A 25,460-nucleotide genomic window follows, 5' to 3' on the forward strand; every position below is an offset into this window, starting at 1 on the left:
ACAAGAAATAAAAAATAATATTTAAGGCCGAGGCAAAATTGGGATGCCTAGATTCCGTGGTGAGCACGAAATGACGTTTGGCAAGGAAATGAGACAACAGCCATGCCATTGATGCACTCCTCCTTCATGTTGGATGCGTGTATTGTCTTATCTAGAACCGTTACTTCTTGTGATTTTCTGGTAACCGTGTTGATACAATCCCTGTGAAAATGGAAAGAGGATTTCTAGCAAAACCCCATAATTTGCAGCTTGATTTCGGACTAGATTTATAGATTCTAGCTGGAATCGACAGCTTCTAGCTAGAAAAATTATTAGTCTAGCTAGAGACGGTCATTTCCAGCTTGCTGGTTTTTTCTTCCAACTGGAGGGACAAATGCTAGCTGGAAGTAATATCCCGGACGGCACAGAAAGTGTGCCCCAAGACCGGCCCGTCTATGGCCGCTTTCTGGCATGTCCGGCCAGCATCCAGGTTCTGGCAGCCACTGATCATGCGTTGAACGGCCAACATTCGGCAACCAGCGCTTCGGTATTTTTCCGTCCGCCCGTGTACGGACGCACAACGGCAGCTAACCGGCTGCCGTTGTGCGTCCGTACACGGCAGCGTTCAGAGACGTTCAGAGACGTTCAGTTCTCTTACGGTTGCCGATGTTGAGAAAGAGAACGGCCGAAGTACGGCCTTAGGGCATCCGTTTTTTCTTCGGGTAGGGGTAACAGGCCGAAGCACGGCTAGCGACCGGTCACAGAATATGCGGATTCTTGCGGCAGTTGGTGTTCGAAAGGAGACCGGCCGGAGCGCGGCTGCCGTGCATTCGTTGTTTCAACGGTGAACCGCGCGTCCGGCGGTAGAATATTCCTTTTCTTCGGGCAACCAGTGTTATGAAGGATACCGGCCGACGTACGGCCCCAGAATATACGTTTTTCATTCGGTTAGCTGTCCTCAGCCGAATTACGGCAAGCGAATGGCCACCGAATATTTGGCAACCGGTGTTCAAGAGGAGACCGGCCTACGTAAGGTATCTGGTTATACGTCATTTTTTCGGCAAACGGCACACAGCCGAACAACGGCACGTGCCTTGGCGCCGAGAATTCATGCACAGACGTGTTTGGAAGGAGACCGACCGGTTTTTTCCTGGGGGCAGAAAAAGCCGTTAGGGAGCCGAACGACGGGGACGCGTTTTTCATCCGCTCCGTGTTTCTACGTTTTAAATGAACGAACATCGTTTTTCAAACAGTAATGAGTGTTCTCGGTGAACGGGCAAGGTGCAAGGACTCACTGGACATTAGCAGGAAACCTTTTAGGCCATCGAAATGTCATTTATTGCCACAAGAAGACTGCCACACCGACGGGTGAGCTAAGCCTCGCCAGTCATCGCCGCTACGACGCCTCTGCCGCTGCCTTCGTCGACGCATCAGCTCGAGGCTATTCGCCCCCCCAAGAAATGGAGAGCATTGGAGACATCGACCCGGCAGAGATGTCCGATCCGAGATGGAGATGGTTCACCAGAATAACTGGCCTACAAGGGCGTCGAGCAAGCGGCCACCACGCAGGAGCTAAAACGCAACCATGTTAAGGACTCCCCACCAAAGAAAGGCAAGTGCGAGCAAAAGCGCAAGTTATTCTGCGTACAATTAAACTGCGACAAGCAATGTTGCACTATGTTGTTGGTGATAAACGTAGAAGAGACTCGCTCGCGCATTGGTCGGATCAACTTCATGCCCTGCACTATGTTACTTCATGGGATTTTACGACTGCCTATTTAGAAAAAAAAAACACTATTTTAAATTTGCGATAACAACAGAGCCTTGTCACTGACGAAGCCTAGCTGTTAATTTAGTTCCGATGTTTGAAGGTCAGCTTAGCTACTCTTGGTATATGACTCATTTGGTTAAACATAATCGCCATCATCCTAGCGAACACGGATTTTGTCAGGATTTTCTTGCTCAACGCAGATTGTTGAGTTCACGCACGATTTGGCTCTTGCAATAGATAAGCTTAAAGTGGTTGACTGTATATTCTTGGACTGCAAAAAAGCAAATGATGGTGTTTCATATCCCCTTCTGCGTAGTACATTTCATCATATGAACTGAATGAATCGGTTTTTGCATTGTTATTACTATTGGCCCTATAGCTTTGTTCAAATACTGTGTAGTTTACCGGACTATAGCGAATGAACGTGATTCCGTATACCTGCAGGTTTATTCGAATTTAATAACATCCTGGTGTGCTGATTCAGAAAAGTTTTTGGATGTTAAACAGTGTGTTAACGTGGCACCTTTACAAGAAAACCTTCATTCCAATTGAATACGTATACCGTAAACTATGCTGCTGTGACAACGCCCGAGGAATATAAATACCTAGGAGTTTATTTAGGGAGTGGTTAGAGGTTAAATAGGCAGGTTCACACCATAAAAGGTACGGCTGCATATGTTTTTGGCTTTCTGAGACGAAATTTCAGTAAACCTCCATCTAACTGAAAAGAACAACCGTATTTCACTCATGTGCGCTCAATCTTGGAGTACGCATGTGTTTTCGTGGATCCCTACACCAAAGAGCTGGTTGATACGCTCGAAAACATACAGAATATGTCAGTGCGATTCGTATTAGGTAATTGTCACGCTCAACTTAGCATGAGAGAAAGTAAAAGTAAACTGAAATGGCAGGACGTGAAAGATCACAGACGAAACCACAGGTTGAACTTTTTTCATAATATCTATCATTCGAAAACTGGAGTAGAAGGGGAGAAGTATGTCCAAGCGCCATTCTACATATCGCAAACTACCGCTAGTTTAAAGCAAATTATTAACTTTCCTTTAAAGGTGACGCCTTGCGCGGTTCATTTTATTTTACATCAATACTGCAGTGTAATTATCTTCCACGTATGATTGCATTAACTGTTTATAATGACGATTTTCAGCGCGCTTTGTAGAATTATTTTGTTATTTTGTCTCATATTTAATGCTTAGTGTTATGTATCTCCCTTCTGTAATGCATGCAAAGGCAAGCAGGCATCAAATAAATAAATAAATAAATAAATAAATAAATAAATAAATAAATAAATAAATAAATAAATAAATAAAACAATGAATAAATAAATGAATAAAAATAAATAAATAAATACTTTTAAATGAATAAAAAATAAATGAATAAAAATAAATAAATAAATACTTTTAAATGAATAAAAAATAAATGAATAAAAATAAATAAATAAATAAGTAAAAGCTCGTTAATTCGGATCTCACGGGACCGGGAAAAATGTCCGAATTATCCAAATGCCGAATTAATGAATGAATAGGAAAAACACTATTAGAATCACGTTGGAGAAGCATACATTTGTTTGCTGAAGTATTTTGTAATAGTCGTGTGCTTTTTCGCGCAGATTTCGGCTGACATCACAATCTTTCTTAACTCTTCTAATTGGCCAACAGCACACAAACTGTCGGAACTGCTCAGGTAAACGTCCTCCAGTATCAAAAGCACCTCCGAGACTTCTCGTGAGGTGCGATGAGGTCGCGGCTGCACCTCCTCGCATGACTCTTCGTCAAAATCGTGGTTGATGACGATGGCGATGCCTCTCAGGTTTCTGTTTCACCCCAGTGGTTCCAGGGCTGCTAATTTACCACACTTTTGTGCAGCGGCAGCTGTCGGCATTTGTGCGAATTAAGCGGTGCGGGGCCGAATTCTGACGAAATAACGAAGGTGTCCCATAGAATAACATGCGCTTTGGCCGGGACCAATAGAGCCGTCCGAATTATCCGAATTTCCGAATTAACGGGTGTCGAATTAACGAGCTTTTACTGTAAATAATAAATAAATAAATAAATAAACTTCCAGAGGCGCAAGTTTGCCTCCGACGGGTTGAGAACCCTACGGATTCAACCTTGACCAATAAAATATTTATTGCCCTATTCGTTGCAGTATGCAAGGTTTCCTGTATGCAAGCTGCCATTGCTATGTTATTGGTTTGAAACAAATTATGTAACTCTAAATTTACGCCTTTCCTTGCGTGAACACATAGGGATACAACTGCAGCCACCTGAAGCAGGGCGTCTTTCGCAACGCGTCTAGAATTTTTTGAACGTAGTATGACATTAGAAGTAAATTAAGTTCTTTTGGACTATTAATTGGTGTGGACCTATACTCATGAAAACAACACTAAAATAGATTGAAAATGAAAGTACCTGTTCGCTCCTTCTTAGGATCAGCCCTGCGCAAGATCATCAGAAAAGTTGATCGAGTAGAAAATGTCTTTGCAAGAAAAATGAGCAAAAACTGGACATACTTTTTTGTGAAGGAGTTATATTAAATGCTCCTGAGTGTTTTGTTGAGAACCAAAACGCTTCGTAAAGGCATTCACGCCGGTTTTATATACAGCAAAATTGGTCAAGCAACTGTTATAAAAATAGTTTATGTAGTCATAGCATGAAAGTGTTCCGGAATCATGCCCTAAAAGAAATTGGCTAAAAGCGGCGTAATTTATCTCTCTGAAATTCAACCCACTAAAGTATGCGCCCCCCCCCCCCCCCCCACCGCCCCTCCTCTTTCCCCGTTTATTACAGGTAAGCCGTCCCACAGAGGATATCAGGACCTGGACAATACATCTATTGAAGCTCTACAAAGAACTGAATGTTTTCTGTGTTCGGCAGCAAAAGAGGCACAGCAATTAAAGGAACGACAATTTGTGAGCACTGTTTAATAAATGAATTTTGCTGTCAACTGAGGCTGGTAATTAAGCAAGGCTTCGCGGAAATCTTGACGGCTGGTGGTTGCGCGCGAGCTCACTTTGATGTGGGGCTGCATTGGACCCAAAATGCTGGGTTTGTGCTGCTTCCGCACTGCGCGAATGAGTCATCTGCTTGCGCGACATGCAGTGACCGGCCTCAGTACAGTTAACGTACTGTGGCTGAACTCCAATGCCCGTAGCACGGCCGTATTTCCGGTAGCTTTAGTCCGGCTGGAGTCCGACGACCGCATCTCGGCTGTAATCCGGCTGCCGTACTTCGGCCGTACACGGGGGGCTTTGGAATGGCCGGAGCCCTACGGCTGGAATCTGGCCGTATGACCGTAAGCCGGTCGACTGGCCGACGGACACTGGCCGTTGGACAGCCATGGGAGTACGGCCGTATACGGCCAAAAGGCCCACATTTGGACATGGGCCGAACATGGCTGCCGGAAAACGGCCGGACAGAAAATCACCGGCCAAAGTACACCGGCCTGTTTTAGGCCGAACAGTCCTGTGCTGCCTGGGAATAACTCCCAGCTGCCAGCCGGAACTAAATCTCAATCCAGCTAGAAACTAGCTAGAAAATGTATTTCTAGCTAGAAATGCTGCCTATTTCTAGCCAGAAGAAATTTCTGGTTCATTAATCCAGCTAGAAAAATATATTTTAACCCGGGATGGAAGCCCGGTTTCACGTGTGTCCAAATGTCTTATCAGAGCTTTTAGGTCGACCAAGCGGTCTACGGGTAAATGCATCAGTTTTTCACTGGACGCCATAGGTCCCACTAAGAAAGCTTTTGCTTTAAAGAACCGGAAATAGACGAGGCGATAAATGGTTACTCGCTGTTACAAAATGCAACTAATGGCTGGCTCGGTCTTGGATTGTCCGAGGTTAAAATTCCGCAACGCGACGGCCGGTTCAGCAAAAGAGAAAATGGCAGCATTCTTCGTAGCCCAAGGCTCTGCTTTAACGGCAAAATCAGGGCGTATAGAAGCAAACACAAAAGCAAAAGAAAGTCACTGAGTTGTTGCGGAAGCGTGGACGACGTGCATTTTGAATTTTAGCAACAATACCCAAGCCTGAAACGTGGAAGTACTGAAAAACCGTAGCGCCAGACTCACAGTAGAAGCTGCATTGGCAGTCGATCACGTCTCCAGGCTAAAGTACTAAATTTGGCCCATTTTACTAACTGCCGCCAGTCGATGTTTGAGAGGCTCACCTTTGTTATGGGGGCTTCCAAGGTCATTGCGTGGAACTTCGCGAAGGATTGCCGTCTGTACACTCCAACTGCAGGCAAACAGAAATGACTAAATGAAAAAAAAACACTAAAAGTTGTCAAATTGTAAAAAACAAATGAAAAAAGACTAAAAGCGTCGGGAGGGGTTGTACAATACACTCAAGGCATCTCGAAGTTTTGTACTTTGAGGCTTGAATGGATTCCTTGTTTAAGTATTTCGTTAGGTATTTGGCTAGCTTCCTTTTTTAACGTTCTTCCTCTCCGTTTCTACCTCCCTCGCCCCGAATTAGATCCTGCGTATGCCTCGAGCAGAACGCACCCCTCCCAGTCGAAAATGACAAGAAAAAGTTCTGTAGTTTGTCTATTTTTTTGCGTGTCGTACTGTCGTCTTGTAGTATTCTTGTGTCATGCTTCTGGTGTTCTGTTTTATGTTGCATTCCTTTCCTGATTTTGATGTTCCGTCGTCTTGTCGTGATCCTGATGTTCCATCAGTAGTTGCACATGGTTTGAATGTTATTGATCATTGAGAAGAGTAGCGTAAATGGCAGTTCCATTGTGGCTACTCGTTGAGAAAATTCACTTTGGCATTACGACAGAAATGTGTGTTGTAACCACCAACAGGACTTCTGTTGTCACAACAAAGTTTTTTGTCGTACGACAGGAATTTTAGTCAGGTTTCTGCGGTATCCCTGTTTGGATTTGAGATACCTTGCGCACACTCGGGCGAGCGATTGCAGTTACCAAGGTAACTTAAGCAATAGAAGAAGTTTACTGCTATTGACACTGCAGGGGATTGGGAAAATAGCCTGCAAGCTCAGTCAAGTACATGCGTGTGAGATTGCCGCTTTTCGCGGAAATAAAACAGTATGCGAAGGTACGATCACTGAAACGTGGTTGTTTCCATTAGCTCTAAAGGTAAGTGGTGTGCGGTTCGGAGGCGAGAATTTTAATGCGTAGCATTCTTTTCCGAGTACCCCCCCATCCAGGACCGTTTAACGCCCTTCATTTCTACAGAAATGCACATTTGGCGGAAGTAACACCTGTGGTCGTTATAATAGCGTAAATGGAGGTAATTAGTGGAGCAGAATTTCAAAAAAAAATTCCCAAAATGGTCCAATAAAATTAAAAATGTGCAACTCATACATCTCCCCCCAAACCCAAGAATAATAAAATTAAAAATGTGCAACTCATACATCTCCCCCCAAACCCAAGAATAAACAAAAAAAGACCGTGAAAAGCTGTGAAAAATACGAAAAAAAAAACCCCGCCCGCATCTTCCCACAGGGGGAACTCGAGTAAATGCGTCGCATCTACTCGAGTCAAGCAAAGCGTCACGTCAAGCGAAAGCCAAGCAAAGACGCCCTTGACTGAATTCCGAACGCGCGCTCCGCCGCTTATATACGTTGAGGGGACTGCGTAAGCCGGTCCCAGTCGATGACGACGTTGGCGTACTTGTAAAGCGGTGTGGACTCTAGGTGTTTGAGCCAAGCGCGGATGTTGATTCGCCGGAGAACGGCACACCGGTTATATGCGCAGCGCGCCCGAAGGAGAGGAAACCGCGGAAGAGAGAGTACTGCACATGCGCCGGCCCCAGCGCGTCTGCCGCGGCTATGACGCAACACAATCCAACACAATCCACTTTAATCCAATCCAAATCCAAGCCAATCCAATCGAATCCAATGCAATGCCCCTCGCGAGAGAGTGTTCGCTATCACCTCGCCGCGACGCGCATGCGCAGTGAGCGTGTGGAGGCGCCGACGCCGACGCCGGACATCGTGCGACTAACAAATGCTCTGCATTTAAAATCGGCGAGAATTGCGAGAAACCGCGTAACGTCCTTCATTCTGAGAAAAATGCAGATTTGGCGGAAGTAATACCTGTAATAGCTATAATAACGTAAATGAAGATAATTGCTCGAGCAGAATTTTTAAAGACAAAATAAGCAAAATAAAAACATTTAAAATGGCTGCCGATTACTATACTCCCTAATGCGAAATTTGTGCGCAGCGTGAATTACAGTCTTCTTGGTCACGGCTCATGGCTGCTGCGTCTCTAGAATTGATCGCGTGACCAGCGAATGCACGGCCGCACGCGATACTCTGCCGTTATCTCGCAGAGCGTCGCTGCAACCGAGGATGTTGTTGCAAATCGTGTTTGAACCTCCCGCCTAAACATCATCGATAGTAAGCCTCTGTGTCGACCGCGTGAACTGCGTCTCAGGAAGTGATCGCAATCTGCGTCTTGCGTAGACACAGCAAACTGCGTCTCATCTTCGAGCGCACATTGGCACGCGCAGCTATCGCATCATCTCGCACCGCGTCGGTACCGCCCAGCATGTCTTACTGCCTCCCCCGTATACTTTCGCCATGCGTAGCCAACGAGCGTCTCGCAGCGCTTCTGCGTACCACCCTCCCCCTCACACTTTCTCCACACTCCTCCATTTTCTTTCGGTCTTCGGTTCTCCCTTCGTTCGCTCGGTAACGACGAAGACGCCGCCGTCAAACTACAGTATCAAGCGTCAAGGTGCTGCGCACTAATATTACCTGACAAAAGGAAAAATATGCGTCGTATAGATCTCCATCCAAAAACCAAGAATAAACAAAAAAACCCGCAAAAACACGTCCGAAAGTGTAATTAAAAACGGCGAGAACGACAAAAACCGTGTACACCTGACATTTCTACAAAAATGTAGAAGTGGCAAGAAAACAAATGTAATGGTTATAATAACAATAATGGACATAATTGATCGACCAGAATTTTATAAGGGGAAAAAATAAGAAAAGTAATTGAAATGTTCGCAAAAATACCGATAAGAAACCGCAAATAGTGGTGAAAAACCCCATAGCGCCTTGCATTAACAAGAATGCGGATTTGGCCAAAAACGCCAGTAGTCATTATAAAAGGCAGTTTTAGCATATCGTTACAGTGTTTGCGTTACCGTTTACCGTGTTGCCGGAAGCCGCTGGCGACGGTGAAGCCTGTGCCGGTAAGTTACCGTTAGCGGTAACTCTCGCGCTGCGCACTCAGACGGTAAACGGTAAAGCAAACACGGTACAGATATGCTAAAACTGCCTAATAACGTGAGTGCCGATAATTCGTTGAAGATAATTCTAAAAAACAAGAAATGAAAAATAGAAAGAAGTTCCACTAAAAGTCTGACAAAATCAGAAAATACATCCCTTAAAAACCGAAATCCCCCAAAAAACGTTCAACATACACATAAAGAAATGCCGAAATAGTGCCAAAGATTTGTAAAGTCAGCGTAACAGCTGGGGAATTCTCGCTTTGGAGATCGGGGGCAAAAGAAGGCAATGCGTGCGAGGGGAACGGCATAGAGGGCGCCACGTACTCACCATCGCTGCACAAGGAGCGGACATCACACGACGCTTTCCGGGAGCTTCGCATGCTCGGGTTGCGCGTAAAGGCGAGCAAATCTAAAAACGTGAACGAAAAAAAGAAGGTCGCTCTAGAAAGAGTGGCGCTATTGCCAGGTTAAAGAGCGAGCCTACTGTCTCTTTTTTCGCGTGCTCGAACAAGGCTTACCCTGGCAAGGCTGCCGTCTACTTTTCTGTAGTGTGAAAGTACAATTACTCTACTTTTTTTTCCCGGTTTCACTCAAAATTTCAAAAGCCTGGTTTTGTGAAGCCTCATTCACGAAGCATATTTTGGAGAGCCTTCCATATTTGTAAGGTGAAGCCTTCCAGGGGCTACACTTAAACACAAAAATTGTAGCCTGTCTGCCTGCTGCCCCCTGTCTGTCCGTCTGTCTACCCACCTGCTCCCCCTCCCCCCCACCTTCCAGGCTGCCTGCCAAACGTCCGTTCATCCATCCTTCCGTTTGTCTATTCAGCCGTCCGGACGAAAGATGAAATAATTTGCTTTAAATAATTGAGACGTTTATATAGACAAAACATTTCCACCCCCTTCCCCTCTTCCAGAAAACCCCCGGTGGAAGGTGCTGCAAAAGCTACCACTCGGCTGCGCCCAGAGCACCCACCCCTTAATTGCGCACTGCAAATAAAGTTTCTTCCTCTTCTTCCAATTCTGGTAGCATTCTTAGTGCTTGTCAACATTGATTGATTGACTGTAGGGTTTAACGCGCCGACGCAACGCAGGCGATGAGGCGCGCCGTAGTGGAGGGCTCCGGATTAATTTTGACCACCTGGGGATCTTTAACATGCGCCGAAATCTCGTACACACGGGCGTTTTTGCTTTTCGCCTCCATCAGAAAAGCGGCCGCCGCGGCCGGGAATCGAACCCGCGACCTGCTTGTCAACATTGTTCAGCGAAAATAAAATATTGAGTATATATATTTGAGGTGAAACACAAATACGCAAGAGTTTTAAATAAATACGCCATTCAATACGCGAAATTTTCAATACGCCCTTATTGTGCAGCGGTATTTTTATAGAGTCAAAGATCCTCAGTCCAAAGCCGCTTCATACTGCTACATACCGCCGGCCGCGCACGTGATAGAGAGGCTTTAAATGTTGTAACACCACGCACGTTCCTTCGTTTGTTCTTGAATGACCACAAATACATGCTACAATTTCCTCCGTGGACGCGGATGCTGGTATAGCAAAAAAAGGTGCTTTTTTTACTCTGAAATTGAAACTATACAGAAATCGCAGAGTACAAAAATATTTTTGCTTGCTTAGAGCGATACACCTTCGCCCATTTTAAACTCCACGGACATAAGATATAGTCGAACTACGCTAAGACCTCTCTACTCTCTACAAGCCTGTATCTATTAACAAAAGAAATCCTGATTATGGAGCTGCGCCGAAGCTCCACCTGGGGTATGAGGCGTGCCGTAGTGGAGGGCTCCAGATTGTTAGACCACCTGGGGATATTAACGTGCGCCGAAATCTCGACAAACGGGCGCTCTCGCTTTTCGGATTCATCTAAAAAAAGTGGCCATTGCAGCCAGCAACGATACTCCGTCTTTGGACTCAGCAGGCCAGCACAACGCCTTAAAGGAGTACTGATACGAAAATTTTGTTACACTTTTATTGGTTTTATTGATGCTTAATGGTCTGGCGAACCTGAAAAACCACTTCAAATACTTCAGCGCGCGATAGTTAATTACATTTAACGGCCTGAAAATCGTTTGTTTCAAATTCCCACGCTTTCATCCCGAAAGGCGCATATGACGGAATCCCGGCCTGACCTCACCGCTTTGTGCGGACGTCACCGGTTCCCGCTTGAGAGGGCGTTGCGCCCGCTCGCCGCTCGTGGGGCCGCGCGCGTGAAGTGACGTCACGAGTTTTTGACGAGCGCTGTCGCGTCACTTATTTTGGCTTCACGGGGTGATGTCACGCTGATGTCCATTTGCTGAGTGCCGCTCCGCGCGCTGCTCCGTCGGCGCGATAAATGAGATCCAATTGAACTATGTTCTTCGCGTCGCAGGCGGCTCACATTTCAGCCAGGGTATTCTGTTGAGTGAAGGAAGCGAACTGTGCAATAATATTAACGCCGAAAATTGGTGTCAATGCTCCTTTAACGACCGAGCCACAGCGACGAGTCAAGTTTCTAAAGCGCTAGTCAGCAATGATTTAAGGCCTTGGTCAGTGTTGTACAAAGCAATTATTAGGAACAAACGGTAGCAACTTCGCAGCTGCTCTTATTTCTTTTTTAGAGAAGCTGCTAGCCATTGCCGCAGTTCTTCGCAAGTGCCTATTCCATTTCTCGTTACAGAATCAAAACTCTACCAGCAGAAGCCGTCGAACACACAAGCAAGGCGACAAAGCACATCAAGCAGCTCACCAGTATCAGGCGAGAAGGGTTTCTCCATGAAGAAAGGAGACTCCTTGATGTACACCACGTGGTCAGGAACCCTACGAAGACAGACGCACAAATAATCACTCGGGAGAGCCCGTCAACCAGTGGGCGCCAGGGGAGCGTAGCAGATTCACCTGAAATTCAGCTTGGCTGGAAACGAAAGCTATACATTTTGGTAAAGAAACTTCGCAGTTGAATAATATATTGCCTGATCCAGGATCGGAGAAATTTTAGAAGCAAAATCTCATTGCTCCAGGCAAACAACCGGAAAACGCCTCGTTCCGTCTATATGACCTTCAAGCTCTGCGAAGGTCAAGCCAGCCCATCGTGCGGTTGCGGAGTGAAAGAGTCTAATCGCTGTTACTTCCAAAGAGTAGGGGATATGAGGAAAGGGTGAGGGTGCCACCTGAAATTGATACAGGATTTTTACTGCGCCGTCGAGCCTGCATCGAGCAGCATCTGCGTTTTGTCTTACGTTGCAAATGTGTGCACTTGCACTGCGCGAGAACCCAGCTATGGCTCGACAAACGTGGCTTAAACCCCTTTCAACAACAGCACTTTTTTTATTCCATTGCAAGAACTATATTTCTTGCAGCCGCGAAGTTTCGGAAAAAGTTGTATAGTTTTCCTTTGTATAGCCGCAAAGCTGCATTTAAGGTGGACGCCAGATTTTCCCTTCCGGGAAGCCTTCCCCAAAGGGCTAACGTAGCGTACCCAGTGTGAATTTCCACGGGGGCGATCCTGCTCCACATGGGGATGCACTCTCCGGAGCTCCTCCTGTGGAAGAGCGTGCCCTCCCACTCCTTGCCCTTCTTGAGCTGCGCCTGGATGCTGGCGGCCACGTCCGACTTGAGCGAGTCCGTGCGGTGCAGCTCCTGGGCGTCCGCACCGAGCATATCCTCCACCGAGTGGCCCACCAGCTTCTCCGCCGCCCGGTTCATGAACTGCACGCAGCGGGACGGGATCGAGGGAGATGGAACAACGGGGCAGCTTTAACACCCGCAAAACGATAGCCATGAAGAGCGAAACGTCTGTTTGACTATATCTGCGCTCAATGTTTCATGAAAGCTAGGTCACACCTGCCACACTTGCGCTCCGGCTACGACGCGCCTTCGTGGCGGGACCGAGCAACCAAGGGCTGTCGAAGCAGCCCTTAAATTCTCGCCTGGTCACGTGGTACAGAAACGGCGAGGCTCCGAGCGAGCGCAGCAGATCGCGTGGGGTGGTGTCACACCTGCCACACTTGCTCTACGGCAGCTCAAGGCCATTGCGACACAATGATTGACCTTGAGAGACGGCGTAGTAGAGCTATCGCTATAATACCCTCGCGCAGATAGGGCGTGCTATGATTTGTTGTGGTCTCTCAAGGAATTGGCGCTACCGCATTTGCTGGAAGAAGAGCGTATTGAATGTAGCCTGCCTGCCTCGTGAAGTGTGCGGAGAAGCACTTGTCTTGGAAAAGAAAAGTTTAGCTGCCTAACTGAGCTACGAAGCGTAGGCTGTCGCCAGCTTTGCTCTGAGCAGTCTGCTAGTTCGGTGTTCTGTACGTCTTGGATCGCCATAATATGACACAGTCGTTATGTAGAACGATATAAAAAATGGAAGGTTGCTTTACTAAGATGATTATCAGTTGTGACGCTCTAGCTGGGTAGCACCGCTGGTTATCCTTGTTTATCTTTCTTTTTTCCTTCCTTTTAGTTATTGTTTATGTTTATTTGTGTTTTATTATATTTTTAATTTACTTCTTGCACTCCTTCTTTCCTTTCTTTATGGTCCCCTTTCAGCGCCACTTTCCCTCGTAGTTTACCCACCACTTCGGGTAAATGGACGCGCGTTGAGCTTGGTGTCGTTTACGCTGTTGATTAGCTCGACGAGCGCGACGATAAGCATTGGCATCGGTCGGCCCGCCCATCTTCTAAAACAACTGAGAGACGATAAAGTCGACAGAGTCCGTACCCTGAACAAGCACGAGGACGATTGCCACGCCGGCCTTAACGTGGCTGTACGCTAACCACCTCTCCGTAATCTCGTCCTCTGTGCATCCTGTGCAGCTTCGGCGCTCTTCATTGAAGTGTACAGTAACCGCGGTTCCCTGCACGCTCGGCGCCCACGGCCGTTTTTTTCACGGACACTCCTCTTTGTTCGCTCAGCAGTCTATATCTCTGTGTCGTTGATAGACAGGCTTCCCACTGCTACAGTACGGTACGCGCTGTTCTGACCACCCCAGATAACAGCGAGACAGCTCTGTTTGCTTTTGGAAAAGAGGAGTAACGATGTCTCGTAATGCACTTGCGTCGAAGCATGATGAATGACGTTTGCATAATTTTTCCTTTTTTTCGAAGTACGAGGCGTTCATTGTGCGCAGGCGCGAAAGATTGACTTTCTTATAAATTGCTTCTTGCTCAGTAAAAACATGTCATTATTCTGTGCTCTGTGACGTGTTGTTTCTTTGCTTCAGTCTATTCTTTCGCGCCGTAGTGGAATGAACCAGTGCCAACGGGCCCAGTTCTCAGTTTTTTTTAACCCATTCGTCCAGGTGACGAATAGTCATCTCGACGAAATGTCGTACTACTCGAGTTACCCTGCAACGAATTGTCCCCTAAAAACAAAAACAGTGTTCAAGGCGGGACACAAAGAAAGAGGCTTCACACATTGCTTCAGTTAACGAATTGCCCTTCGAGGAATGGTCCTGCGGCCGGGTAACGTGGTCAGAAGAAGCGCCCACCTGTATGTCATGCTGGGTGCCGGTGATGATGACGCCGTCACGCGCAAAGTGCAAGGCAGAGAAGAGCGCTTCGGAGGCCCTCAGCTTCCACAGGGTGATCAGGTCATTGTGCTCCAGCTCGATCATCTCGTTCAGACACGCGCCACGCGAAAACGTCTCCGTGAACCACTGCGAGAAAAGGGGATTGAGGGTCGTAATCTACGTTGCCGCAGAACTCTCCTTGAACTTTGATGTACATCGCGAAAGCGTCGGCTTTAGTCCAAACCAGCAATATCGAATGAAAGTAGCTGATGGCAGGGGTTGTAGGTAACAGCTGCGTTTATGCGGCTGGGCACACCACCGAGCCTTGCACATTACAGCCGTCTAATATGCGCAGCAGTTTCTGATTTAAGCAATGCCGGTTGTGGCATTGCACAACACTACTGGCGTGCACATTATTAAAGTAATAAACAGCGCGAAACAAATAAACTCAAGAAATAATTCTTTTTTATTTATTTCGGGGGTTTAACGCACTGAATGCACCTAGCTGGGCGATGATAAGCGCAGTAGTGGAGGGCTCCCGATTAATTTTGACCGTCTGGGGATTGTTAATGTAGCGGAACAACGACGGAAGCGAGAGCGGGGCCACGCCTGCCAGAAATGGGATAACTGTAATTACACGGGTGTTCTTTATGATGATGATGACTTACGCATACCCAGCCGGAGATTTCACAGATCTGTCTGTCTGTCTGGTAATATGTATGTGTTGACGGGGCAAGCGCATCGAGGCCAAAGAAGGCCAGGTCAAAGTGAGTGGTCTTTCAGTCAGTAGAATACAATTGTGATTGTGAGAAAGGTAAAAACAGATTGTTATGGGGGTGCGAATTGCCCTCAGCCTAAAACGTGAAAATGGTCATGATGAAATTATGGCGTCAATAACAGGGCGTAAAAAGAACCAGAAGCCTTATACATGCCCCACGTGTTATCAAGAAATGTATGTAAATGTCCCGGTACTAAGCTTTAAAAATTCAATACCTCCAAAGCAAGTTGGAAGCCGATTTTGGGGAAACAAATTCATCTGCTAAACATATATTTTTAGCTATAGCGATTTAGCTATACGTCTACACCCATCGCTATAGCCCTTTCGGCCCTGGTGGTGTCAATTGACGCCATTACCTAAACGTTCCTCTAGCGCATAGAGAACGAAACCAAAACTGCTAGTTTTCTAGGGAATTGTTCTTCAATGATGCATATTGCGATATATATCACTGTTGTTTCATTTTAGTGGAACTTGATGCTACAAAAAAGAAGAAGCTCCGTTGAAGACGAAATTGCGACATTGAGGCTGAAAAAGTGGGGGTCTGAGTTTTCTTCCCAAGCTTGCATATCTATATTTGCGTGCACTTATAAAGAGCTCATTTTTTGTTTGTAGGTTCATGTAGTCATAAGTTTTAGGAAAATATGCAAAAGTGATTTCTCTGTGCAACACAAAATTTTGAACTGCCGGTTGTCCTAATTAATTGCCTCCTTAATTATTATGGTAACATATGCACTTTAAGCTCTATTTTTTGTTTGTGGGCTTATGGGAACCTAAACTTTAGGAAAACACACAGAATACATTGTTTTGCTTGAAATGAAAAAATCAGGGCTGAAAGGAATAGCGGTGGGTGTAGCGGTATAGCATATCTAAAAATATCAAAAAAGTGTCGGCGTCTCGCGTAAGAATATCAAAAAAGTGTCGGCGTCTCGCGTCCTCAAATCCTGTACATTCAATTAAGATATAGAGAAGTGATACGGAGAAGCAGTTATATGGCAGGGGAGGCAGAAGACTCATCTTTTGACGGCATTTGCAGCGAAGGCAGCAAATACGCGGCCGATTTTTTTTTTTTTGCGCTCCCTAAACCCTAAAATGATCAAGATTAAGCTACCGTTGCACTTACCCTGTTGTAGCCGCACTTCAGCAGTGGAATGACAGCCCCGTCCTCCTTTTCGGCCAACCTGCGATGAGGGATATTCAGAGCAGAAGAGGTGGGTAACACAGTTTTACTGCGGTGCGCTAGAGCTCGTAATGAAATCCTGGGCCATCTCCACTAACGTGAAACCTGGGGAGAAGCGAAGCCTGCAGTGTATCGGTGTTTTCAAAAATTGTCTCGCTCTCGCCACACGGCGTGCGCTGATTGGGCACCGGAGAAGCGACGGTGAGAGAAGGAATCGCGCGCTTTCTGAGGCGGTGGTGCCCTCTCTTGCGTTGAATCAGACTTAAAGGAGCCATGAAGAGAAAATACAACTTGGTGTAATTTGAAAGAACTAGGATTCAGTATCTCACTCAGCTCCATTACAGCCACAAAAGATGTTTTTTAACGAAAAAAAAAAAGCTAGAAGTATTTAAAAACTTTCAAATTTTGCGCCACGGTGACGTGTTATGAGCAAGAATGACGTCATACGGGCCAACAATAAAAAATAATTTTCAGTGCGTTAACTGCACATTAGCATTCAAGTGATGCGGCCAAATGGAACTAGAGGCCCCATTACAGACGTCCAGTCATGTGTCGTCGCGACAGGTCAGTTAGGCGGCCGCCAATCGCACAAAAAAGGTTCCGTGACGTCATAGAAAAGTTGCGGGAAATTGGCTAGGGGGTCGCTACTGCTGCGCACGTTTTCTTCGATATCTCCGTTATTTGTTCGAAGATTGCGATGATATTGGCATCATTGTTATCGGGACTAAGCAGTCTTTCTAATAAACCCAACTTGTATTTTGTCTTCATGGCTCCTTTAAGCACTTTGCATGCCCCATCTTTCCTCGTTTGGGGTAGTGGCCGGGGTCAACTCGAGCGCAGTGCAACGCCTGCTCTGGAGGCGTGGGTGAAAAGAGACTGTTACAAAACCACACATCAGAGCGCAGCGACCAATCAGTTTCCAAGTACTCCGGGCAGTCAACACTTTACGCGAAAAATGTCTGTGGTGGTGAAACAAGCTACTCCAAAAAATCAGTACACAAAACGTTCACAGGGGTTCACAGAAAGAGTTCAGAAACTAGGTGAAACTTAATACGGTGCAATAGTGATGCTCAGGATGTTGTTCCCGACCACTAGGAAGCGCGTGGACCAGTGTAACAGGAAGGCTTCTTCACCTAGAGCTGCCAACTCATTTTCTAAGTGACTCAGAAGGAACGACCGCACACGCCAAAGCACTGGAAACATCGCCCATTGCGGTCGGGCGCGAACGCACGCGGCACCATGTACAATTTCGCCACAATACAAAAGCACCTGCACACATCAGGAAGTTCACCAACACTTCAATTGAACGTGTGCTCATTCTAAGTGTAAGACCGAACAATCTGCTTAACATAGTCTAAAACATTACCGCTACACGACACTGAAACAAGGCATGTTCCAATGTTTCAGTGTGCCCGCTCGCAGTGCGGGCACCTTGACGGACGCACCACGCCGAACCTCGCCAGACGGTCACACGTTGGAAGAACTGCCCAGCCACGCAACCATCCGAAATCCCGAACATCAGACGGAAGTGCCGCCGAAGTCAGCTCATGCCAACGGATGCCGCGTGACCTTGCTATAAGCTGATCATCAAACTGGTATATTGCCAATTTTTCGCACAATTCGCTTGCCGTACTTTTTCTAAAATTTAAGCCTGGCAAGGTACACTGGACGTTTCTCAGTGTTTTGACAACACAGGCATAAAATGGCGGTGACTGCTCAAAAGAGGGACAGGCAATGTGTTCGTCATAAAACATTGAGCGGGAAGTTCCCAGAAAGTACTGCAGCAGCGCCCTCTCTGGGTATTCAGTTGAGTCCACAAGGTGGAACACTGCGCGTACAACCAGCACGCTATACATGGATTGCAAGCAAGCCAGGCTGAAACCACCCATTGACTTGGCCAGTCTCAAGAGGGCACGCGACATTGTTTCTGTCTTGCCCGCCCAAAAGAACGACCTAAACTTCGTGGCGAGCTGACGGGTAAAATGGCGCGGCGGTTTCGCTACGCGTGCTACATAAAATAGCGCCGCCGAGACGGGCAACTTAATTATGTAGCTTCGCTCTGCGAGGGAAAGTATGAACTTTGATGCAACCCCAAGACGCTGCTCTCCTGTCGCGAGGAGCCACGTCCACGTACTACGCGCCACTTCACACGAGGAATGGAAAACCACACCAAGTACTCGAACACCCGTAACCCATTCTACGTCGCCGCCCAGGCCAGATGCAAATGTGCTGAAGCGCACCGCCATACTTTTGCTCCTGTTCAGTCGAGCTCCAGACAGCTCACCGTACTCATAAAATAGCCGCATAAACGCTTGGTAGCTGTCCTCGTCCGGAATGGACAGGGACACATCGTCCGCATACGCAGACACCCTGACTTGGCCTATGCCTGGCAACGGGAAGCCGCGAATGGCGGTATTTCCATCGATACGGCGGAGCAGCGGGTCTAGACAAATGACAAAAAGCAGAGGCGACAAGGAGCAGCCCCGCCTTATCCCACGGGTGACAGACAACGGACTACTTAATAGTCCGTTGACAAGGAGTACAACGCTCACGTTTGAGTAGAGCGGCTCAAGCATTGTTACAAAGTCTAGCGGAAAGCCGTACTGACGCAAAACTCCTGCCAAATACCGATGTTCCACTCTGTCGAAGGCTTTCGCTTGATCTAGGGAGAAGAAGCATCCAGAGGTGCCAATCTTCGTCGCATAGCTGAATAAATCGCGCGTCAATGCCAGGTACTAGAAAATCCTGCGATCTGGCACGCTGCACGTTTGCGCTTGGCTGATAATATCGGGCAAAACGGCACTGCTGCGTCTGGACAAAATGGATGCTACGATCTTATAAGATCGTAGCATCCATTTTACTATAGTCAGGGTCGAGGAGTGTGATTGGTCGATACGCTTGGGGCTGCGTAGGATCCCCTCGTGGCTTGGCTTCGCAATCAATATTACGCGACCCTCTTGGAGGGATTCTGGCCTTACTCCATGCTGAAGAACGCAGTTCACCATGCCGAGGAGCGCACCCTGAATGGCCGGGAAAAACCTCTTGTAAAACGCAGCAGGAATCGCGTCAGGCCCAGGCGCCGATGCACCATTCAATTTTTTGACACACTCGCAGAGCTCGTCAGCATTCACCGAAGCACACAGCGAATCAACAAGGTGATCTGGCGCACACGGCAGCGCCCCACAAAACGCACTAAGCTTATCCTCAAAATCCCCTGCACCCCCACGACGCGTTCTCAGTCGAGGAAAGGGTGGCGAAATGTCCCATGAAGACCTTGGCTATATCTTCAGCTCTCGTGCTAACCGACCCGTCAGCGAGTGTATAATCTCTGGTACAGTAGCTAACCCACCCTTGCCAAGCGAGCCAGCTAATATGCCTGAGTACTGAGGGGTCCGAGACGGGTCTGCCCAAGGTCTGCGCACGGCTCGCCACTCGTAAGACGGACTCATGGTGCATTTTCAGCAGGTTGACATAGTCCCGCATCGCGAAGGTTAAGGTACCCACTCTCTGTACGATGCGAAGCCTCCGCAACGTGTCGTTAAACGCGGCCGTGGTGCGCGCCTTGCTCGCACGACCCTCCTTTACTAAAAGCACGCGCCAGTGGTCCTTCAACTCATCCCAAGGCAGAGAACTGAACTCGCACAGAGCAGTCAACGAAGCATTTAGGGCTGCTGAACTGTCCCTGTCGGTTAGAACACACTCGTCCATTCGCCACATCTGGTGGCGGAGCGCACAGTTGCCAAGACACGCGACGAGCCCCCGTTGGAAAGGAGAGAGCGGCACAGCATTCCACGTAGCAGCTCAACTCGGGTGGAAAATAAAACTTATCTAGCCGACTGCCAGATTGTCCCCTTTCCCAAGTAGCGACAAACCTGTCGCCGTGGAGCTGCACCCACACATCGGAGAGATGGAATTGACCAATCAGGTTCTTTGACTCCCGGGCACCGCTATAGGATCGACCTTGCCTACGTCCCCGCACATCATGCTAAGGGTCGGTAACACAATTAAAATCACCCACCAAAAATGTTGTAAGGTTAGAGCATGAACGCGTCGAGGGATGCAAAAAAAGATTGAGTCACAGTGCTGCGCAGGTATGTACACAATTGTGTGCGCACCCGCGCAGCACTGCGACTCCTCCTCTTTTCTCGTATGCAATTCGATTCGATTGTGGGGTTTAACGCGCCGACGCAACGCAGGCGATGAGGCGCGCCGCAGTGGAGGCTCCGGATTAATTTTGACGACCTGATCTTTATCGTGTGCCGAAATATCGTACACACGGGCGTTTTTGCTTTACGCCTCCATCAGAAAAGCGGCCGCCGCGGCCGGGAATCGGACCCCCGACCTCGTTCTCAGCAGCGCAACGCCTTAGCCACTGAGCCACCGCGGCGGGTTCTTTTCTCGTACGCGACGAGCAAACAAGAAAAAATCAACCAGAAGCACGCGCTCTCCGATCCCATTGGTACAGTGACCTTGCGGCGCAAGCTCTCGCGTAGAAATACGACGCCTACGATGCTACGCCCGAGGTCATCCTGTCTGAGGTTCGGCCTTCGTGATCAACGAGGCACCGGCACCAGGTAAGAATGCCTTTTCTTGCTTCTACCGATTATGCCCGATCAGGCCTAGCGTCAAGAGCCGGTGGGTATTTGAGTGCAACACAAATTATAGCCCGTCTGCAAACAGCTTCTGCTGGTGCTTGAAGATTGCTGAAGCGGGCAGGGAGCGCACAAATCTTTAAATCATGTTAGTTTATTTAGTACCGGTTTTTTTCCATTATACACTTTTAGGGCGCGTTACGCTGTAGCGCGAGTCGTTAAAAAACGAGTGTCCCGGTGTTTTAGTACCGTGACCACATTAGAATACGACGGCATGAGACGCCGAAAGCCCGAGCCCCCAAAATAAAAGGAGATCATGTTTGCAGCAAATATCTGTTTGACTGAATGCGGTTTGCTGCGCTTACCTAATCCGACCCATTTGTACCGCCACTGACTACTAAGTTCAAAAAATAAAAACTGTGGTTGATTCCTCTGTCATAGGAATCAGTCAAACGCGAATGTGAAATGTGCAGCGAAGTCTGCAGCTGAGCATGATTTGCGGGTCGGCGGCTGTCTTGTGGGTGTACTTGGCGGGCGACGTCCTGCTGATGGGTCGCCTCGGTAAAGGCGTACTGGCGTCATTTCCGTGACGGATACGGCGTCAGTGAAATCTGGGGGTATCGCGGCCGAAAACGCTTTCGTGTTGATATATAAAACCCGAAAGCGAACAACCCTAAGAATAACGTACTCTTTAGTACTAAAGGTTGCTTCCCCGCAAGAAGACCCTTTGTGCTGTGCAGGGGTGCACCCTTTACAGGCCGCCTGCTTCACTGTACTGGCGTCACTTCCGTGACGGATATGACGTCAGCGAAATCATCGTGGATCCGGAAATAAATCACTTTCGGGTTAAAAGGCCGCGCTTTTACAAGGAAAGGGCAGCACCATCGGGCACGCCACCGCCATGCACATCAGACCACTATCGTGGCGTGCCCGCCGCGGTGGCCAGTGGCTAAGGCGTTGTGCTGCAAGGCACGAGGACGCGGGTTCGATTCCCGGCCGCGGCGGTCGCTTTTCTGATGGAGGCGAAAAGCAAAAATGCTCGTGTGTACGAGATTTCGGCGCACGGTAAAGATTCCCTCGTGGTCAAAATTAATCCGGAGCCCTCCACTAGGCGCGCCTCATCCCCTGCGTTGCGTGGGCGCGTTAAACCCTACAATCAATCAATCAATCAATCAATCAATCAATCAATCAATCAATCAATCAATCAATCAATCATTATCGTGACGTCACTTTGGCGTAACGTAACGTCACAGTGCTGTTAAGTTGCGAGAATGCGTGTAAGTAATGTCGGAAAGCTGTTCTCTATGCCACAAACTTTAATTGCTTCAAATTTGGAAGTTTAACGCGCCGGAGCAATGCATATGGGCTACGAAAGTTAAAGTTTGGGCTAGTTGGTACTGGGGATGAAAACTTTCGTGCGATGTTGAAGGTCGTGAAAAATAACAAGCTTTTTCCCAGTTTATTTCGGAAAAATAAAAAAATAAACATACAAGAAAGACGATTGCGCACGGAGCTGTCAAAAACCCTTGCACGTTCATTTCGTTAAGATTAAAAAAAAAACATAATTGCTATATACCTGCATCGCAAAAGCACCAGCAGAGCTTCCGCTTTCAGAATCCAGGACCAATTCCCACCACACATAGATTTCGCATCAAAGAGTCAAGACATTTGCATCAACACGTGTCCGATTAATTTTCATTTGGCGCATCAATGCTAAGCTGCGTAGCGGACAAAGCCTTCAGGACATTTCACGTATACAAAAGTTTTTGGACGAGATCTCCCGCGAGCATATTGCGAAGCCACAATCAGTTATCTTCACATGCCAAAGAAAAAATGAGGAATATGCTGTGCGCGACAGACGAGGGACTCGGAGGTTAGTTAAATAAAATTCCTTGCCGCTACATGGACGGATCGAAGTGCTTGGATGACTCGCAGATTCCTTTCTTGTGGAAATTTTTTTTGTAGGCTCTGTATTCTGTTATGTTGGACGGGAATTACCTACGTCCAGCGAGAGTCGCATTACCACAAAATTCCGCAGGGAAGCTACTTTCGTGTTTTTTTTTTTAAATTTGATCTTGGTTCAACAAAAACGGTTTTTTAGATGCGACGCATCTCTTGCTCTGAGGCATGTCCCTCCTGCGTCGGCGTCGGCGGCGTCCGCACGCCACCTGCGCATGCGCGACTCTCCTCCGCTCTTCTCTCCGACAGCTGTGCGCAACACTCTCACTCCGTCTCATTATCATAAACAACAGCTGCGTGCGCGCGCTTCGCTCGCTTTGCTCCGCTCCCGTCGCGCAAGTGCGCACATGCGCGACTCTCCTCCGCTGTCTCCTCTCCTTCAAGCGCTGTGATTATAAAGCGGGTAGCGCGCTGCGGTGGTTCAGCTAGCGCTCGCTCTCGTTCGACTTCGCGTCACAACACGTTTCACCCGATTTAGAGAATCAACCCAACGGAAACACCAATTGAACCCCCCGATGCGTCGCATCACACCAGGGTTCCCTCGCGGGAAGATGGGCGTTATTTTTCCTCAGAAATTTTAAATGCTCTTTTCAGCCGCTTACGTCTCTGGTTGGTACTGCATTGAAAGAAATGTTCACAATGCAGAAAAAAGAAGGGAGGTGACATTCCGTCGTCCATCGTGCCTTCGTTTGCATTGTGACGATTGGAGCACTGCTCACTGGAGATAATGTGGTTGTACTCACGCTTTTTTCACGACAGCGACGAAGCACGAGAACTGGCTGCCCCGGAATCCTCGCAGGGTTCTGTGGGAGCAAGGCACACGAGGCGGGTACAGTTGGAAACCGGCACTAGAAACTGCGCAAAAGCTCTTTTTAAAGCGAAGCTTTACATGGCTAAAGTAACAGTTGTAATGCAGCCGTGAACAGACAAATGACCTTTCCAGTGGCTGCTAGCTCCTAGTCTGTGTCTCCTCTTACCGGTCGTTAATTAAGACGACAGCCAAGGCGGACGATGCCTACCACGACTGAATGCCACGACTGCGGCTGCGTGCCATTGTTTCAGTCATGTGCGGTCCGAGCGAGACGCAAATAGCAGAATGTTAGAGATATAATTAAGGCACATTTTATTGGTAGAAAAGTGATTGCGTGAGTGTTTCATCCCTGAGTCTAACAGGCAAGGAGTCGACAATTCTTCACATGGCCTAAACACGTCGGCATCGTCGGTGAGAGTGCGGACATGATAAAAAATTAAAGCAGTTCCACTCGACGTGAAAGCTGTCAACTGCGGAGCAGCGAATCCGATTCGCCAGAGGAATTGTGAAGCCTTCTCTATACTGGTTTCAGTATCAGCATTGCGTTGATACCGAAATAGTAAGAGATGGCGCAGCAGCCCTGAAAAAGCCTAGCAAAAGACACTGGGTTTGGTTTTCATTAATCTGGGGTAATTAATGTGTCAATTATTTTGAAGCTGAGCTTTAGTGCCCTCACTGATGCCGTTTTACGCTAATACGCACTGCAGGAATGCCAACGTTCTCTGACGTTGATTATGAATTATCGTGCGTGAAGTAAAAGAAAGAAACGCTTCCTGTGGCCAGAATCGATTCGGGGTTCCTCGCGTTATGTACTCGGCGTCTATCCTATTGCTTCATTTTGACACGGTCGACGCGAGTACGCCAAGCAGCAGGTACCGATTCGAGCCGTAGACCCCAAACCCAAACGTTAGGCCTATGGGCGCACACCTGAGAGTTGCTGTGGGTATTCTAGAAAAGTGGGGCGTTCCTTCAGAGTAGCACATACTCGCAGTGTGGGATTGACCAACGAAGGAATCCATCACTAGAAAGCTTCACGTTTAACCATCGTCTTCGTTATAGACGAAGGGGTGGTAGATTTTTTTAAGTGTGCACTTTACAAGCGACCCTGAATTCCGGCGACCGCCGTCCGTCCACATAGCAACAGCTGCGGGTGCGCGCGCTCCTCGTCTTCCTTGGCAACGGGGGGAGATGGGCGCGCGCTGCCTGGCCGCTGACATGGCACATACCCACGTGGGGGATTGGCCAGGAATCTCCTCGTCTTCCTTGGCAACGGGGGGAGATGGGCGCGCGCTGCGTGGCCGCTGACATGGCACATACCCACGTGGGGGATTGGCCAGGAATCGGGCGTGAGAAGGGCTAATGCACCCGCTTAAAGGAGTACTGACACGAAATTTCAAAGCTGAGATCCGCTCTAGCAATCAAGTACAACGACAACACAAATAGGTGTCTGTGAATAAATGCATCTTTGTTTCTTTGTAGTTGTGTGTGTGATCTCTCTTTCGCGAACATTACCGAACCGCGCAAATTCAACTCATGCATTCGCACTTTCACATTCTTCCCCTCGGGGAAATGCGGGGAAATTTTTACTCATGTTACATTATCGTGTACTTATTTGCGACAATCTCCATAGCAACGGCAGCCTCCGTGGCAACGGCGCAGC

The 25,460-nt window shown here is 47.8% G+C and overlaps 1 protein-coding gene across 1 annotated transcript in view; it reads right to left on the reverse strand.

Moving 5' to 3' along the window:
- LOC144146394 (high affinity cAMP-specific and IBMX-insensitive 3',5'-cyclic phosphodiesterase 8B-like) overlaps nt 1-25,460 on the reverse strand; it is a 59,660-nt gene that overhangs the window by 17,348 nt on the left and 16,852 nt on the right. The window contains exons 4-10 of the mRNA XM_077678349.1: nt 23,733-23,792; nt 16,382-16,439; nt 14,463-14,630; nt 12,452-12,681; nt 11,723-11,793; nt 9,310-9,390; nt 5,939-6,006 (exon numbers count right to left, since the gene is read on the reverse strand). Of these exons, the coding sequence (XP_077534475.1) occupies nt 5,939-6,006; nt 9,310-9,390; nt 11,723-11,793; nt 12,452-12,681; nt 14,463-14,630; nt 16,382-16,439; nt 23,733-23,792 (736 nt within the window). The remainder of the gene's footprint in view (nt 1-5,938; nt 6,007-9,309; nt 9,391-11,722; nt 11,794-12,451; nt 12,682-14,462; nt 14,631-16,381; nt 16,440-23,732; nt 23,793-25,460) is intronic.

The sequence above is a fragment of the Haemaphysalis longicornis genome, unplaced genomic scaffold, assembly GCF_048455015.1.
Source record: "Haemaphysalis longicornis isolate Haplotype H1 unplaced genomic scaffold, Haemaphysalis longicornis Haplotype H1 scaffold_7, whole genome shotgun sequence".
Classification (NCBI taxonomy): domain Eukaryota; kingdom Metazoa; phylum Arthropoda; class Arachnida; order Ixodida; family Ixodidae; genus Haemaphysalis; species Haemaphysalis longicornis.